The 18,928-nt window shown below is 31.4% G+C and overlaps 5 protein-coding genes across 5 annotated transcripts in view; 2 read left to right on the forward strand and 3 right to left on the reverse strand.

Annotated features, from left to right (window-relative positions):
• Positions 1-1,120, reverse strand: part of Flo2 (flotillin-2) — a 185,060-nt gene extending 183,940 nt beyond the window's left edge. The window contains exon 1 of the mRNA XM_011503511.1: positions 956-1,120. Coding sequence (XP_011501813.1) covers positions 956-1,004 — 49 coding nt within the window. The 5' untranslated portion in view covers positions 1,005-1,120. The remainder of the gene's footprint in view (positions 1-955) is intronic.
• Positions 1,121-4,133: 3,013 nt separating this feature from the next.
• LOC105365404 (glucose dehydrogenase [FAD, quinone]-like) lies at positions 4,134-11,958 on the forward strand. Its single transcript, XM_011503546.1, has 5 exons — positions 4,134-4,237; positions 5,368-5,977; positions 10,301-11,194; positions 11,611-11,751; positions 11,879-11,958. The coding sequence occupies exons 1-5, from the start codon at positions 4,134-4,136 to the stop codon at positions 11,894-11,896; spliced, it is 1,767 nt and encodes a 588-aa protein (XP_011501848.1). The 3' UTR covers positions 11,897-11,958.
• Positions 11,959-14,892: 2,934 nt separating this feature from the next.
• On the reverse strand, positions 14,893-16,581 carry Su(var)3-9 (suppressor of variegation 3-9). Its single transcript, XM_011503512.1, has one exon. The coding sequence runs from the start codon at positions 16,368-16,370 to the stop codon at positions 14,949-14,951; it is 1,422 nt and encodes a 473-aa protein (XP_011501814.1). The 5' UTR covers positions 16,371-16,581; the 3' UTR covers positions 14,893-14,948.
• Positions 16,582-17,829: 1,248 nt separating this feature from the next.
• LOC105365371 (histone H3) lies at positions 17,830-18,278 on the reverse strand. Its single transcript, XM_011503513.1, has one exon. The coding sequence runs from the start codon at positions 18,238-18,240 to the stop codon at positions 17,830-17,832; it is 411 nt and encodes a 136-aa protein (XP_011501815.1). The 5' UTR covers positions 18,241-18,278.
• A 212-nt stretch (positions 18,279-18,490) lies between these two features.
• On the forward strand, positions 18,491-18,820 carry LOC105365372 (histone H4). Its single transcript, XM_011503514.1, has one exon. It carries the CDS (start codon positions 18,509-18,511, stop codon positions 18,818-18,820), a length of 312 nt encoding a protein of 103 aa, XP_011501816.1. The 5' UTR covers positions 18,491-18,508.
• Positions 18,821-18,928: the final 108 nt, after the last annotated feature.

The following is an 18,928-nucleotide window of genomic DNA, read 5'->3' on the forward strand; positions in this document are numbered from 1 at the left end:
TTTTGCTCCCTTTCTATCTTCGATTTATAAGATTCTCTTAGAACAGCAAAAAAAACAACAATAGATTTTCCCGAAGAATATCATCATAAATTCAAAAGCTCGACATCCCCGGTATAGGATAAAGTGTCAAACCCCTCTCCCTATTTTCATACACGCTAGCAAATCTCACACACCTGTGACGGCTACACGCTTTATTTTCCACATGACGAGACGTTGTTCCACGTGAATACAGAGAAGAAATTATCATTATCTTAGACTGCATAATGTTTCACTAGCCCCCAACTTTTGAAAAATCGATTAACGCACTGATCCCCCCCCCTCCCTCCCCCACCCACCTCGTATCAAATCCTCGAATACCAGCAAAGATTTTGAAATTACTGCTAATCTAATTGACTTATCTTTAAACGCCTTTGCGACATAAGCGTGCAAAACTACGAGCTTTATCAATGCGAATGGAAGCGAAATGAGATAAAAGCCACGTCGCGAGCTCACCAAAAATGAGAATCTAAGCTCGTGTCTGTGCAAGTGCCAGCGAAGCGTTGCGACGACAAATAAACTCTGTATTCGCATGAGAAATACTCGTTGCACGCGTCGAGAGGACGCGCGCAAGCTCCATCGATGTTTATCCTGACTCCCGGGATGAGTCAAAGACGCGCGCGGCGTCTCCCTTAGCCCTGCGTACGAGCCCTGCGTACTGCTTTAACCCTCCCATGCATCCCCTAAACGCCCATCCCGCCGCCCTGCTCCGACCAGTAGCGATACTTCGATGAACTCTTCGATCGAAACTCCACGGCCCAGGCCGTACTAAATGAAACTAGCTAATTTACAGCCTCGGGTCCGGGTTGATCCACCATCCCCCTCCACGCCTCGAATTCGTCAAGGAAACGCCTATGCGAGGCTGGATAGGAGCTTTACTATTTCTAGGTTAGAATGGACAATCGTGCAAATCCCTCACCTGACACGACGAGCGCCTCGTTAGGCCCGCATGTGTGGACGTTCCCCATAGCCGTCTTCAACTTCCTTGGCTTCCTCGTGAGCGGCGGTCGCGTGGCGGCCAACGGCGGCGACGAGTCGTCGACGCACCGACTCCCTCCCCTCTCGCCCTCCTACGTTCCACCGGCGACGAGGAACTCGTGCCGCTTGACCACGGAGACCCGATGACGCCCGCACTATCCTTTACGGCCCGCACCTCCACCGACTCTCGCCACGACCCCCTCCTAATACCAAAAAGGCCCACAAAACGAAGTGGACGACAAAGCGAAATTGTCGTCAGGTGACGATCGGCGGCGGATCGTCGACTCTTTCACCAAGCGGACGACTATTTCGCGTTTCCTTCACGCGCCAATGGGGCGCCGAGCTCGGCTTCGCTCGACACTACTAACCGGGCTCGTTCATCTCCCTCTCTCACGCGCTCCCGCACCCTCGACCGCACGTTTCCCTCTCTGTTGCGCGGCTCCGCGCATACGCACTCATCTGCGTAGGTTCGCGCGGCAGACGCTCTGACGCTCTCGTAAGCTACGGCGGAGTCTAGTGCCGCGACACCTTGGGCTTGTCAGCGGTCTCGGGGGCGCACGCGTCAATTGTTAAACCACTGCAGCGCCAATTATGAATTTTCCATACGAAATGGGAAATTAAGAAGCCAATCTTCGTTACCATTGCATAAGAGTATTACGGCTCTATAACGGCCTTCGCTTCTCTCTCTCTATCTATCTATCTATCTATATCTCTCTCTATCTCTATCTCTCTATCTATCTATCTATCTATCTATCTATCTATCTCTATCTCTCTATCTATCTATCTATCTATATCTCTCTCTATCTCTATCTCTCTATCTATCTATCTATCTATATCTCTCTCTATCTCTATCTCTCTATCTATCTATCTATCTATATCTCTCTCTATCTCTATCTCTCTATCTATCTATCTAACTCTCTCACCCTTAAAATTTTAATCGCTCGACTGCCAGCTCACCTTAGACCTTAACGTTATTCTAATCAACAGTCCACTACTGCAAATGAGTTTTAGTAATGAGAACGAATATACTATCAGAAGCTACTCGCTGCTCGACAACTTCGCATTGCGCAATGATATTTAGTAAATTCTATAGCGATGAATAAAAAAAGAAAGAAAAAAACATATATAAGCTTCGTAAAATTTTAATATTATCATTGGAATAATTTAATTTTTAATATCACAATGAAGCCGTGTTAATTTAATGAATAAAGAAACACGTTTCATATATCAATCGCAAAACATGGATTGTTCTACGTATTAAATAAAAATATTTTATTATTTTATTGATAAATGGCATACCAATTAAATAATCATAAAACATTGTAATTATGTAAATCGCATGGAAGGGGATTTCTTACAATAAATACGTGAAAGTACTATTCATTTGCTTGGATAAATTAATAATTTGTATAAGCATATTTGTTTCGTTGCAGTGCATCACGAAGAGAGGAAGAGGTAAGCATTACACATTTATTAATGAAGAAAGGAACAATTTTTAAACTTTTAATTCCCATAAATTAAAATGGTAATTGTTAACTTGGTCCCGATGCATATTATTATTACTTATTATTATTTATGTTGTTTTGTATTGTTGCTATTGGAAAATTTCAGACTTGCTACTATTCTGAATTATTTACTTTTCTCGTTTCCTGTAACAACGCATCGGCAAACAAATAATCATTTATGATATTCTTAACAAATCATGTATATTTAATTTAATCGTATCATTTATAAATTTAAAATAAACGGCCGGTTACAAGTCTTATTATAAATAAAATATTTCGAAAGTGTTTCCTACTGTAACTCACTAGTGAATTTCAATTACTAATTATATCTTGAATATATTTATTATATATATTGAAATTTTTTATAATTATCCTATCGTGTAAGTAATATATCGAATATATAGCCGCGCAAACTATAAAGCATCGGACATTTTTTTACTAATCAATGACATTAAAGAAGAGTACTTCGACTAACGTTAAAATCACTGCTAAAAAAGAGTAATTTAATTTTCATATTATAGTCATTAATTTTCTTTACAAATAATTCGTACATATGTTTAAATATATATATTAGACAGATGAAATCATTTTGTATTCATAAAACTTAAAAACATTAAACATAAAAGTTGCATAAAAGTCTATGAAGGCAATTGACTATAATCTTCAGTTATTTGTGGACAGCGATAATTTAATATTTTACAATCCATCTATTAATTTTATCCTCCTTTTTGTTTTCTACTCATACTTTGTTTGTTATTGAAAGAAGTACACTTGCTGTTTTTGTAATTACAAAAAGTTTATCGGATCTCATGATTCTAAATCAATATATATGTATTAAATTTATAAAATGTCACTATACGGACATCATGCATATACAAACATATTTTTTGTTTCTATGTACAATATATTTAATAATATTTTATATTAATTTTACGTTTGGAATTTAAACGATTTAAATGTCTTTATATTTATTTTTACGAGGGATTTAAAAAATTGAAAAATTTTCATCCCTTATTCTATTTCATAAAATATCTTTTTACCGTGAACTATATTTCACCATAATAATAAAAAAAATAATAACACAAAAGTTGTCAATTATTATCATTTAAAAATGCATTACTTTAAAAAGAAAAACTTTACTTTGTATCCGCATACGCCCTAATCAATTAAATTATTAACTATTATTAATTAAATTAAATTAACTATTAACAATTAAATTAATTAACTAAACTATTTTATAGTTACATTATAATGTTTAAATAACTTATAATTGGCATAAAATTCATTTAATTCGATAGTTGCTTGCTACTTTTATTATATACATATTATGTAAAATTAAAAATTTATTTCTTAATATAACTGTAATATAATTCTACAGAAATACTATAGACGATATATGGAATATCCCTTTCATTAGCCAGAATTTGTTCAAGGAATTTTAATAATTGAAATATGAACAAAAAAATCTTTCAAATAATATTGTGGATGTTTCTCTTGATTACGCTTTGTCCTCAATTTGTATATCTTCGGGAACAATTGTTAAACAATTTCTTACTAACCATTGGAAATATTTTCAACTCATTAATTCCTTCGATAAATTATTTTGGACACGCCATGAAAGAAGAACTTGAAGATAAGACACCAAATGATGGAGATGTTTTTGATTTCATAGTTGTGGGCGCGGGTAGTGCCGGTGCCGTTATTGCTGCCAGATTGAGGTAAAATTATTATTAGTAGCAACACATGTTAATACGTATAAATATAATTTTATATTCCGTGTCGAAGAACCATCAATTTTATATGATTTAAACAAGTATTATAATTCTTTTATAAAATTAAGATAAAGATAGATGACTGATGCTGAAATTACTGAGAAAAGGGGAAAACTAGTATCATTGCTTATTTACGAGAAAATTAATAAATCGACTTGGAAATAAAACGTTTGTGTAACTGTTGGTTGAGAATTTTTACTGACTAGGCAATATTCGAGTGAAGAACGTACCGATTAGTTAATACAAGAGCACTTTCTCTGTTACGAATGCAAAGAGTCCTATTTAGTAAAATCGTTGTTAGGCACATTACCGAGCGATGCTACAATAAAACGAGAGACGTACAATTTCTAAGAAACGTACAATGTTTGCAGATTTAATGTTTGCAAAAAATTGTAATTTATTCTATTAAGTCATTCGCTATTACATAAGTGATTTGAATTCGTTTCAAAACTCAATTGGGATCTAAAGAGAGACGTTCCCGTATCGTATTAATGTTTATTATTTTTTGCTCAACTGGTCATGTAATACTCTTACTTTCTCAATAATAAATGATAAATCGTATTTATCATTTTGTAAATAAATGAACAATTATTCGGACTGAAAAATAAAATTGTCAACAAAACTCAAAATATTAGCTGTGCAATTATATAAGTACTGTATGTTTGAAATAATATCCACTTATTAAATGTGTGTTTATTGTTGTTCATAGGAAAATCAAAGGTACTTGCTCAATAACACAATAAAATAGTTCCCCTGCCATAATGATATACTAAAAACACATAACATAGAAAAATACTAATACAATATATATATATATATATATATGCATTAGATGTAAGTAAAATTAATATAATAAAATATAATAATACTATTGCGTAACAATGAGAGAAAGAATTTAAAAGCACGTGTGATTAAAAGCATCGCGCCATTATCAAAACTATAACTTGCCTATATTTAAACGATAGTTAAATATTAAACAACCTCGGAAATGATAATAAAATTGGTATTTTTATTCTTAAAATGAGCTGAGCATTTAATGAGACTTGTTTTAAAATATTTTTCATGATCAAATCAAGTGAAATACAGAACGTCACAGTTCTATTGATTGAAGCTGGCTCCTCAGAGAATTATGTTACTGACTTACCTTTGATCGCTATGTATTTACAATTATTCGAGACGTTTAATTGGAATTACAAGATTGAAAGCTCACCGAACTACTGTCGCGCGATGCATAATAATCAGTGCAAAATGCCAAGGGGCAAAGTCATGGGAGGAAGTAGCGTCCTCAATTTTATGATAGAAACTCGTGGCAATCGTCAGGACTATGACGATTGGGCAAAAATGGGTTGCGATGGCTGGTCCTGGAAAGACGTTATGCCCATATTCAAGAAAATGGAAAACTTTCATGTGCAAGATCCTATTGTTGATAAGGAATATCACAATACTGGTGGACCGGTGAATATAGCTCGCTCGCCCTATCACACGATATCCGCGGATGCTTTTCTCCAAGCTGCAAGAGAACGAGGCTTTCCTATAATAGATTACGATGGAAAGGAACAAATAGGATATTCATATACTTACGCGACCATCAAAAATGGTTCTAGATTTAGTAGCAACAAAGCTTATCTGTATCCAGTAAAAGGTCGACCGAATTTGTTTGTCACTAAAAAAAGTATCGCACACAAGGTGAGTTAATCAAATACATTGATATTCCATATTAGACTAATAATTAAGTATATTAAATGTAACCTATGTATTTCTATTTAAATGTTGTAATTACGTATTTATAATTATTAACAAAAATTGAGACGTTGGTATAATTTTGATTTTTGCAATATTAAATTCCATTATACAATGAAATAATAATCTAAACATAGCAGCTCGTTGCAGTATATATGTATATATATATACATATATATATATACGAGCTGCTATGTTTAGATTATTATTTCATTGTATTTTAATGAATTAAATAAAATTAGTAGAATAATTGTTAATTACAAATAGATAATGAAACAAATGTTAAAACATTTTGTTATTCAAACTTAAAAAAATTATACATGTTGCATATTTATATTAACCTTTATTCTAATGTATTATCTAAGAATATCTTATAAGTATTATTATTATAATATCCTTCGAGTAAATTGTCTAAAAATAATTCCAACATTATGTATACGATTATAAAAACGTTACGATTATAATTACAAAACAAAAAATTTAAAATAAAATAAAATATAAAAAAGACTCTTGTATATATGACTAAACAATTATTATTTCAATATTTATTTAATATATCAAATCAAAACAATTACATTCAAATACAAACATTTAGGATATTATTGATAGTACTATTATGATATAATTAAGGACAATGTGAAATTCTAATATTTAGAAAATAAATTTCATAATATCGTTCTTTTTATTTTAAGCAAATTTAATAAAACAAACATAAGTTGGCGGTAATGTGGCTGAAGTGAACTTATTTATATAAAAATGATTTCATTTAATGACAGAAATATACTCACCAATTTACTAATAATTATCCTTTCACAATTAACATGTACTTGTATGCTTTTGTTTAATTCAAATGCAGTTTTGAAATAATAACGAATGAATTGGAATAATAACGAACTTGAATTGAAATTGTAACGAAGAAAAATAAATTTCATGATGACTACTACTCGATAGAAACGAATAAGAAAAAGTTGGCAAAAAGTCAACGTTACGCGGGGTTCCCAAGCGGTCACCCATCCAAGTACTAACCGCGCCCAATGCTGCTTAACTTTGGTGATCGGACGAGAACCAGTGCTTTACAGCATGGTATGAACGTTAACACTAACACTATTAAGGAATAAGGATAAAAGGTGAAAAGTACTTTCAATTTTTCCACGCAACACTATCGCATTCCCATGTATTGGTTGCTCCGCATTTTGCTCCAATTACCAGCCACCGCTTGGTGTGGTTGTGGGTAGTTTTGATGTGATAGGTATGGGTGAGGTGGTAGTTCGAGTAGATGGGAATGTGATATTGTGATCGTTAACGTTCATACCATGCTGTAAAGCACTGGTTCTCGTCCGATCACCAAAGTTAAGCAGCATTGGGCGCGGTTAGTACTTGGATGGGTGACCGCTTGGGAACCCCGCGTAACGTTGACTTTTTGCCAACTTTTTCTTATTCTTTATTCCCAATGATATAATTATTACATTAATGTATAAAGAAGTAAAAGTAAAAAAAAATATTAATATTTTTTACATTTTAATATTCTTAGAGAGAATAATGATATAATAATACTCAGTTTTAATTGCAGTGAATAAGCCGATTGTTAATTTATACTGAGAATAATCCGTAATTTGTATAATTATAATTAAAAATAATTTTAAAATTCACACTCTGAAGAATCTAATGCAATATACATTTAAACATATATATTTGTAAGGGAAAGTTCTATTAGAATAATTTAAAATCCAAACATCTTATATTCGTGTAATAAATACTAATTTCAAATAAAATGTAGATATTAATATTTTTTAAATAAATAAATAAATAAACTTGATTACATTTCCCTTTCTTTATTCTTCAAAATATCGTAGAATAAAACATTAAGATATAAAATTCTGTTGATATCCCATCATGATAATTATCATGTAATATATAAGTATAAACAATCAAATGGTTAAAACTATCAAGGCTAAATTATTTTGTCTTAAATAAATTAGTAATAAATTTCATTTTAATGACGTAAACTCGTTATTCTTTTAGCTTTCACGTGTTTTTCAAATTTACGATCTTCCATATTTCTTTCTCGAAAAATGAAAGATTAAAAGTGAAAGATGCTTTTCACCTTTGTATGAATGTTAACCATCACAGCGTCATATTCCCATGTACTCGTTGTTCATCCAACCTTTCTTTGTTCATTTTGCGCATCTTTCATCCCTGCGGTATGAATAACCATATTTCTACACAAATTTATAGATCGCCTGAAAATATAAAAACCTACCGACCTACTTAAAAAATAAAAAGAATAATATAAAAAATAAAAAATCAAAGATAAAATTTGGTCAAAATCTAAATAAATGCGTCCCTTTTTCTAGTCTCTTGAAATGATTTTGTTTTTTTTTTTTTTTAATTTTTCTCCTTTAAAACTATCTGTTATTAAATAAATTTATGTTATAAATAATAAAACACAATTTATAATATATTTTAATGTATTTATAAAACTGAATTACCATCACACATTTATTAAAAAAAAAAAAAAAAAAACAGAATCTTGATCATTTTTTCTCCCTTACAGAAAAAATATCTGTCATTCAGTTATACTTATTACAATTAATGGTTTTATTATTATATAAGCTAAGTAAATAAGAATAACGTGTAATTCATAAGTAATTGTATAATATTACGATTTTCATCACAATTTAATTTTCAGAATAAATAAATTGTATTTACCATAGTATAAATTTTTAATAAATAATTTTACTTTCATATCGTTTTGATGTTAATATCTATTTTTCATGATATTACTATCAAAACAAGATAAAAAATAGAATTAAAAAAAATGAAGTTTTACACAATGTTGTAAAAAAAAAATATTTCCATTAAAAAATGTAATTTAAACACAAGTGGATCACAAATTTTAAATAATAAAAAAAAACTATACAAATAATTACTTATGTATACATTACATTTACAATTAATTCATAGCTAAATATATCGAAAATCGAATTTTTTAATTTGGAACCTGATAATTAACCAACAACATCATATTTCTGTGCGCGGAAAAAGTAACCAAATGAATGAATAAATCTTGTAAAAATAACCCAATTCGCACTAGCCGATAATGAAAAATTACGCATCTAGTTAAACTTCCTTTAATTACAAAAATTAATCATTTTAATAGAATAATAAATAAACGTTCTTAACTGAGCTTATTTATTGTAATTATCTGCATTGATCAAATAGACTTGTGAAGTTGAAAATATAAAATCACACGTGCGTATAGACGTATAGTTTATTCATTATATTAACAAAAAAATTATTTATATTTTCATATATTTAAATTCTGTACTCGAGTAAAAAATGATATGTAGCAAATTTTTTTAATAAAATGCGAATTCCTTTATTGTAAGTGGCATTTAATTTTACTATTAATTCTACTAATGTTACTATTTATTTTACGAAAAATGCTTGATTACTGTAACTGTTATAAAACAAAATTCATTGAAAATTTTAATCTCCTGAAGAAATTAAAAAGAAAATGATATTAATTAAATTTTTGACGTACATTTCTTGTATTTATTATAAAAAAAAAAAAGCTTAAAATCAAGCGAAATTTTTCTTTAATAAAGAATAATGTAAAGAGTAAAATAAAGAATCATGTGATTTAATTAAACGAATAAGCTTTATTTTAAGAAATTGATATTAATTGTGTACATTAGATTCATTATTATTGGTTTATAAATATTTCAGAATAAAAATACAGCCACTTAAATAGGAATATAAAAATTATTATTCTAATGAATTATTGCTTTTAAAATTGTCTCGGCTCTAATTTCAATAGAAGAAAAATAATTTAGTATTTAATATAAGTTGAAAATTAATGGAAAAATTTGATTACATTACTAAAAACTTAAAAATTGCGAATAAAAAAGTATTTGTTCCTATCGATTATATAAAAGATTATTTAAATATTTTATCACAAATATAAACAAAAATTTGTAATTACTTTTGTGTTAATGTTTGAAATGTATTTTAAATATAGCAATACAATTACATATGAAATATTATTAAGTGGAATAGTTTGATAAAACGTAACGTCCAAATGATATATTTCTTTCTTGATTTACATTAAAAAATCTCTGAACTTTTAATGTAAATAAAACTTCGGCGAATAAGATTGCATTCCTTTAAAATGCAAATGTATCAGAGCATTTACAAATTAATACAATGATGCTCAATATAATCTCTTATTATAAATTATGAAACGAAATAAATGGATTTACAAACAAGGTGCTGATTAATAACGCAAATAGAGCTTTCGGAGTATCTTTCACCAAAGAGAAGAAGAAAATTAAGGTGCTGGCCAGAAAAGAAGTGATCGTATGTGCCGGAGCTATTGACTCTCCGAAATTATTGATGCTCTCCGGAATTGGCCCCGCAAACCATTTGAACGATATGAATATCAAAATTAAAAAAGACGCACCAGTGGGAAAGAACTTGATGGACCACATAACGTACTGGGGCCTAAACTTTCTGGTTAACGATTCGATAACCGTCGTCACATCAAAAATTTTCGATTTTATGAGAAACAACGTTGTTCACGATTATCTTGTAAAACGCGAGGGTCCGTTAACCATTACCGGGGGGATAGAGGCCGCAGGCTTTATAAACGTTGACGATCCAACTGCTCGAGAAGGTTCGCCCAACATTGAATTACTATTCGCCGGCATATCCGTAGGCTCGGATCCACTAGCATACAAGTCTCTCTCGATCAAAAGTAAATATTACAATGATTACCTAGCAAATATGCTTAATAAAGAGTCGTTTATGATAATGCCGACTTTATTGTCACCGAAAAGCCGAGGAAGTGTAGTTTTAAAAAGTAAAGATCCAATGGAGCCCCCTCTGATAAATCCGAATTATTTCGATCACCCGGACGATATGAGAAGGCTCATCTTAGGAATTCGCGAAGCATTACGAATCAGTGAAACCCGCGCGATGCAAATGTACGATGCGCACTTGCCCGACAATTCTATTCCCGGTTGCCAAGATTTTTTAAAGGATTCCGATGCATATTGGGAATGCGCCGCAAGAACTTTTGCAAGTACTCTCTATCATCCATCGGGTACCTGTAAGATGGGAGCGGAAAATGATAATAGAGCAGTCGTTGGTCCAAGATTAAAGGTAATTGAAAGGAAAATTATTCGTTATTCGTTAGGTTTATTATTTCGTTTATTCCTTAATATAATAATATGATTAATGTCGATAATATAAAATTGTCTAATCTTGTAATTATCTTTTATTATTAAGATCTAGAACTCTTACTGCTCGTGAAAGTGCTGCTCGGTTTCATTTTCCCGAAAATTCTATCGGTATTCAATTATATATTATAAATGATAGCATCGATTAAATATTTCTACAAATATAATGAAACTCCGATAGACATTGCTGCGTCTAAAAATACATTTTTTCCAAACATATGTTGCTTCGCTCAATTTTGATAAATCTAACGATTTTAAATAGTAGCGTATGTTTTTAAAATGCGAGGAAGTTCCTTGAAATGCAGATAGAAACTAATAAGAGGTGCTTTTTTTATAAAGGTAATTGGTGTAAATGGATTACGAGTGGCCGATGCATCAATTATGCCGAAAATCGTGGTTGGACATACCAATATACCAACTATGATGATTGGTGAAAAACTTGCTCGAATGGTTAAAGAAGATTGGGGATTGATCGTGAAGGTATAGAGTTATCAATTTTTAAAAAATTCAATTTGTAATATATAATCCCACTCAATATTATTATTGCCTTACATTGTCTTCTTCTGTTTTTTTTTTTTTTATATAAATAGCAATTACTCGTTTGCAGGATAAGCTTACGGAATAGTCAGATTGTTTTCGTCGACGAACTTAAACGTCTTTTCCAGGCATTTTATCGAAGGTCTTTTTGTAAATAATTGATCTTATTTAATAGAATGAAAACTTTATGAATGTAATATAATACGTAATTAACTATTATTTAACGAGAATTGTTTATTCATTAGAAAATTCGCTCATTTTTCGCAATGATAAGTTATTAATTTATAATAATAACATTACAATAAATAACGCCATTTCATTGAAAGTGATAAAATAAATTATTTCCCATCATGAAATCATACGAGGAAACTTTATTTTATTTTATTAATTCGACGGAAAAAGCTGCTAAAATACATTTTTTATATTATCGATTTATTTTATTAACATTTTTTTAAGTTTCGCTAAAAATAAATTATATGCTTAAAATACATATAAATATATATAAATATATTACTCGAAAAATTGTACACTTGATAATTTATTTTCTAAACGCATAGATTTTGTATTGTCTTAAATGCGAATGAAAATTATATATTTAAATAATTGTATTTGTTATCTGTTTGAAAATCTAACGTTTACTTACATTTAATTATAATAACAAAAAAAAAAAATAAAAATAACATCATTTTAATTTTGAGTTGCATATTATTCCTAAATAATATATTCTAAATAATATTATTCCTAAATAAATGTTTGATAATTGCAAACGATAAAACTTTCAATAGAATAATTACATGCTTAACAATATCACTCATCATCTTAACAAATTGCTTAATTATTTTAACCCTCAATTTCATTATTATTATTCTGACATATTTTATGCTTATATTTTATTATCATATCATACAATCAAATGCATCGATACACATTTCCCAATGGCGGGGGATAACATTGCAAAAGTAAAATTACTTGGCTATTCGCTTACAATCGCACGGTGAATGCAAATGTAACGGATATTGAATTTTTTCAGTTGGTTACATGAAAATTTCAACTCAGTCATTCTTTCAAATGGGGTAAGGAATAATTGTTTTATCATTCTGTTGAACAATTAATTTTTGTTAAATTCATTCATATATAAGTAAAATTCGTATGAGAAGTGTTTGGGCAAAATATTAATAAGTTCGTCCTAATTTATATTTCAGGTTATATTGATGTTAAAAATATTTCTACTGGAAGAAATAAAGGAGCAGCTCATGGTACTTGGAATTTATAGTCTCCAAAGCTATTATAAATACAGTAAATGAGAATCAGCTATACATATGTACAATATGTACAATTTGAACAAATTCTTTAAAAAAAAAAAAAAAAAAAAAAAAAAAACATGAATCATATGTAATAACTTCATCTGTTCAGAAACGAACGTGACTGGTACAATAAATTTATTCATTGATGTATACATTTTTTTAGCTATATATATTTGTTTTTATAAAATGTGAGATTTTATATCTATAGGAATAAATTAAAACTATAATTTAATAAAAGTAAAATTAACAGCTAAATATATATTTAAATTAAATCTGCTCTGATCTCTAAAGCAAAATTTTATATTGAAGTACTTGAATCAATCGTTAAAGAGAATTAATGACTCGTTAAGTATAAATTCATATAATTTCTTTGATTACTTTGACTTTTTTTATTGCACAATGTAAATATTTGGTCAATAGAATTTATTCTCAATTGATACAAAATATATAATTTTCTTTTATAAAATAATCTGTTCTTAAAAAACTTTTAAAATATTTCAAAATTAATAAAAATTTTATTCGAACACAAGTATTTGAAAAGAAGTAATAAATAACATCTTAGGAATAAGCGAGACTGAGAATTTGTCTATTGAATTATAATGAAATGAAGGAATGGAAGAATGTATTTAATTTAATAAAAATAATTTCCTTAATCAGTTAATTGACAAAAAATTATGCAATGTTTTTTATCCCAATTGTACTTGACTATTCCACAAATTCAAATAGTTTTTGAAGTGAATTCTATAACAATAATCATGCATCGCTAAATATAAAACTTAAATAATTTCTAGTTCAATCGAAAGAAATTAATGTTAAGAATGTTAATAAATATTGATTATTGAAGCTCACGTTCAATAAGTTATATGTTACGTTAAAAAATGTTTAACAAATTTTTTAAGTAAAATTAAGTAATTATATATTTCTAATTTAGATTTGTTTTTAAAATTCTTCAAAATGATATTTGTTGCAGAAAAAGTATAAAAGTATGTTCTGAACAACTCGAACGTTTCTTATTATTGAAAATCTTCATAATGACAAATAAATCATAATTGAATTGAATATTCATCTTGAAAATAAAATTTTAAAAATATTTTATGAAAATACATTATAATAAGAAAACTTAAATTAAATAAGTGAAATAGTATTAAAGCTTTATTAAACTTCAACTAGATCTGTTTTTTCAAATAAAAATATAATTCTATATGTATTTCTAATAATTTATACTATTCTATTTAAGTAATAAAAATTATATATAAAATATATTATAAAAATAGTCAAGATATAAAAAATGCTTTATGTACAATAACTATTAAGTTTATGTAAGAAGATACAAAATTGTATGTTACATTTTATATTATTAAATTTGAGATTTATAATTTTTATATAATAAAGAACAAAATGAAAAATATATGAGTTACAATGGTTAAGTATATACAAAGTTATAATATTTCACAAAAACTTGTAACTAATAAATAAAAATGCAATGTTCTTTATTCATATTTAATTAAATCTTCTAATTATTAAAAAATATACATATTATTATTAGATTATACTTTCTCAAAGATTCAAATAATAAAATAATATGAAGTATTACTGGTTGTTAAGGATTACATTATTATATTAATAATATAAATTGAAACAGTTTCAGATACAAAATTATAAATTTATTTGGAGATATTTAAAAAAAAAATAGTGCAATTTACTGCTATTATATCCCTCAAAAGATATATTTTCTGATTTGTATAAAATGATAGAAAGAAATATAAAGATTTTTTTATCATTTCCATAGTGTTTTATTCGTAATAAATTGTACACTGCTTCGTTCTCTTCGTATAATTAATTTTGCTCTGACACTGGATCAATTGTTTCACCGCCTCTAATCTGACCCCATCCAATAAGACGCCAATGTTTTTCTACTCTTCTTGATAATGCAATTTTTTCATCAATTTCTGTACACACTGGATTTGTTAAGCTGATTTTTGCAAGATCAGCCCTAGTTGCTAATACACGCCCTCCAGTACTCAGCGATCCTATATTCACTAAAAGAACCTCGTTTTTGGATAATTTAGGTACTTTAGCACCCTTTTTATCTCCTTCGGTTCTTACACCTAACAATCTTTTCAAAAGATAATAAGATATTTCCAATTCAATAAATATCTTTGGCAAAGCACCCACTGCTCCTAAAATTTGACCAACTAAACGATCGGCTCTGCACAAAGTTGGCTCAATTTTTGTCCCAACTCCAATGAGACCACCAGGAACGGCAAATTGTAGTTCATTTTGCTCGGCAAATAATGACACAATTCTCGAAAATATTGGACGGCAGGTCAATTTACCTTCGCTATCCTTAGACACCAAACCTGGACGCACTTCTATCTCCATTCCGACTTTTAATACACCTTTGAGAATACTTCCACCAGCTACGCCTCCTTTCAAATCATCAACTTCGCATCCAGGCTTATTGACGTCGAATGATCTAATGACGATTAAGCGTGGCTCCGAAGTGAAATCTCTTATAGGAACTGGTATTTTCTTTGTAATATACTCGCACAGAACTTCAATATTATACTTAAGTTGTGCAGAAATAGGAATAACCGGAGCACCTTCCGCGACTGTGCCCTGTACAAACTTCAAAATCTGATCGTACTGCTCCTTGGCCTGTCCTTCCTTAACCAAATCTATCTTATTTTGTAAGATGACGATGTGCTTGAGTTTCATAATTTCAATAGCAGCCAAGTGCTCTGATGTTTGGGGTTGCGGACAAGATTCGTTACCGGCAATTAACAGCAATGCAGCATCCATAACAGCTGCTCCGTTCAACATCGTAGCCATAAGAATATCGTGTCCGGGACAGTCGACGAAGGACACATGACGAACGAGTTGAAAACGACCAGAACAGACCGGTCGCAGACATGGGAACGAATCATCTTTACTGGAACCACCGGAGATGTAGCATGCTGGCCTTGGGCACTTTTCATTGTCGCACTTGTAAATTTTAGCATTGGCATAACCAAGTTTTATAGTAATGTTTCTTTCTAATTCATTCTTGAAACGTACAGTTTGCACGCCAGAAATAGCTTTGACTATGGTCGACTTACCATGAGCCACATGTCCAATGGTTCCAATATTAATAGTAGCCTGTCTACTTATAACCTCTCTTGACAATGCTGTGAGCTTAGTTACGTCCAATTTTGACAGATCTTGCTGAAATAAATTTGGTTGGCCTGTAGTAACACCTACATTTTCCTCGCCTCCCATTTTCGATGGAATTAAACACTTCTTTACGTTCTACTATTTAACGAATTAACGACGATCCGTTCGACTCAATATACATTTAATAACTAGTCCTGAACAGAAAAGCTTTATCGTTGCATTTGAATTAATTCAAATGACCAATTTATGAAATAAGCCTTGCAATAAGTAATACTATAAGTTTACACTACCTCCCATCAACTTATTTTATCTTAATGAAAAAACGATATTACTTTAACCTATACCGCTTGTAAACGTGTATAAGAAGAGATTTAATTTCTTGCCTGGAATATAAATTTTTTTAATGTTGCATCATGACTTTTAAGCCTACGATGCTCCCATTTTACCTACGTCACTCGCCGATTGGCCATTCCATTTTAAAAATCAGACATTCTCCTGGTTCGACCAATGCCAACGACGAATTACAAACTCCTTTCGGAATATCGCTAAACTGCCCGTTCGAATAAATTCTGTTATTTATATCTGGCGTTACGAGTTTTACAAGTACAGCGATTATTTAAATGCATCCGAATGAAATGACAAATAAACGAAAAATAAACGAAAAATCCGACTCACCTGCTATTTAATGATGATTTAGAAAAGGATTTTATTATGATTCGATAGTGGAATAACGATGATTTATCCAAGTCACATAGAAATGCCCATTCTCGTTTGTATATATATATATATATATATATATATATATATGAATATGGATAATATGTGCGTGCGCGTGTGCGTGTCGTGTGCAGTGATGCACATCCGTTTAAAGGTGAACATAAATATTTATTCATATAATACCAGAATAATAACCATTAATAAATTCATGGTAACATTAATGTTATATAAAATTAACATTACATTTTAATGGAAATATTCAAAACATCTTTATTATAATTGTGTAAATATTAATGCAAATAAATATTTTTTTTCCTTAACTATTTTAATACACATTATAACAAACTCATACAATTTCTTTCAATTTTCATCTTATTTTCTTTTATGTTATATTACAAAATATATTTGTAATTACGTATCCTGTAGATATGACGACAGAATGTAGACATGTAGAATAGATTCTTGAAATATCCAAATGAATATAAAAACATGAAATTATAAATTTAAAAGCATACAAATAATAAATAGATTACGTGACTTTTACTTGGCAATTAATTATGACAAAAAGCAACGTATGGCAAACGACTCCATTTTTATTCCAACAAACGTTTCCCGCCTAAATCTGCCAAGACAAACCCCCATTACTAAAAGCATGCGCAACTTATGAAAAAAATTATACATCATACAACAATAAATTTAAAATCATAAATTGCATATGAAGGGGCTCTTGCTAGGCATAGTCAATGAAGTAGTTCAGCTCGAACGTAAACAAATACAATTGTTGGCCCTGAAAAGGGCCGATTGTCGGGTTAATAATGTCCATCAAATTTATGGATGCCAGGACCGTTTAAGCGCGTTCGCCGCGGATACGACGTGCCAGCTGGATGTCCTTGGGCATGATGGTAACGCGTTTGGCGTGGATGGCGCAGAGGTTCGTGTCCTCGAAGAGGCCGACGAGGTAGGCCTCGCTCGCCTCCTGGAGGGCCATCACCGCCGAGCTCTGGAAACGCAGGTCGGTCTTGAAGTCCTGGGCGATCTCACGGACGAGACGCTGGAAGGGCAGTTTGCGGATGAGGAGCTCCGTGCTCTTTTGGTAGCGACGGATTTCACGGAGGGCGACGGTTCCCGGACGGTAGCGGTGAGGTTTCTTCACTCCACCGGTGGCCGGGGCGCTTTTCCTCGCGGCCTTGGTCGCCAGCTGCTTCCTCGGGGCCTTGCCTCCGGTGGACTTACGGGCTGTTTGCTTGGTACGAGCCATTTCTCTCCAACAAGGAAAAAACTTCTGCAAAGCAACAAAGAAACGAATGGACGATCGATGCTACGGGCGAAAGTGTCTGTACCGTAGCGACTCTCCCCTTATATATATATATCGAATAGCCAGGTCACGTGATACATTCGGCGCTTCGGGGTGGACGAGTGGGGGTTCGGCCGCAGCCGGGACTATAAAAGGCGCTCGCATCGCCAAATCAGCTAGAATTAACCGACGTTTCTCATTGCTTTCGAACGTTACCGCACGAATATCCAACATGACCGGACGTGGAAAGGGAGGAAAGGGATTGGGAAAGGGAGGAGCTAAACGGCATCGCAAGGTATTGCGAGACAACATCCAGGGTATCACGAAGCCCGCCATTCGCCGTCTCGCTCGACGTGGAGGAGTGAAACGTATCTCCGGTCTCATCTACGAGGAGACGCGTGGTGTGCTCAAGGTCTTCCTTGAGAACGTCATTCGTGACGCCGTCACCTACACCGAACACGCCAAGAGGAAGACGGTCACTGCCATGGACGTCGTCTACGCCCTCAAGAGACAAGGACGCACACTCTATGGTTTTGGCGGTTAATCCCATCACATCTTCTAGATCTTTTCGAAAGACACAATCGGCCCTTTTCAGGGCCACCAAATATCCTCTTAACGAACGAATCGCTATTTCGCAAATTATAATTTTCTG

Source organism: Ceratosolen solmsi, unplaced genomic scaffold (genome assembly GCF_000503995.2).
Source record: "Ceratosolen solmsi marchali unplaced genomic scaffold, CerSol_1.0 scaffold33, whole genome shotgun sequence".
In the NCBI taxonomy this organism is placed as follows: domain Eukaryota; kingdom Metazoa; phylum Arthropoda; class Insecta; order Hymenoptera; family Agaonidae; genus Ceratosolen; species Ceratosolen solmsi.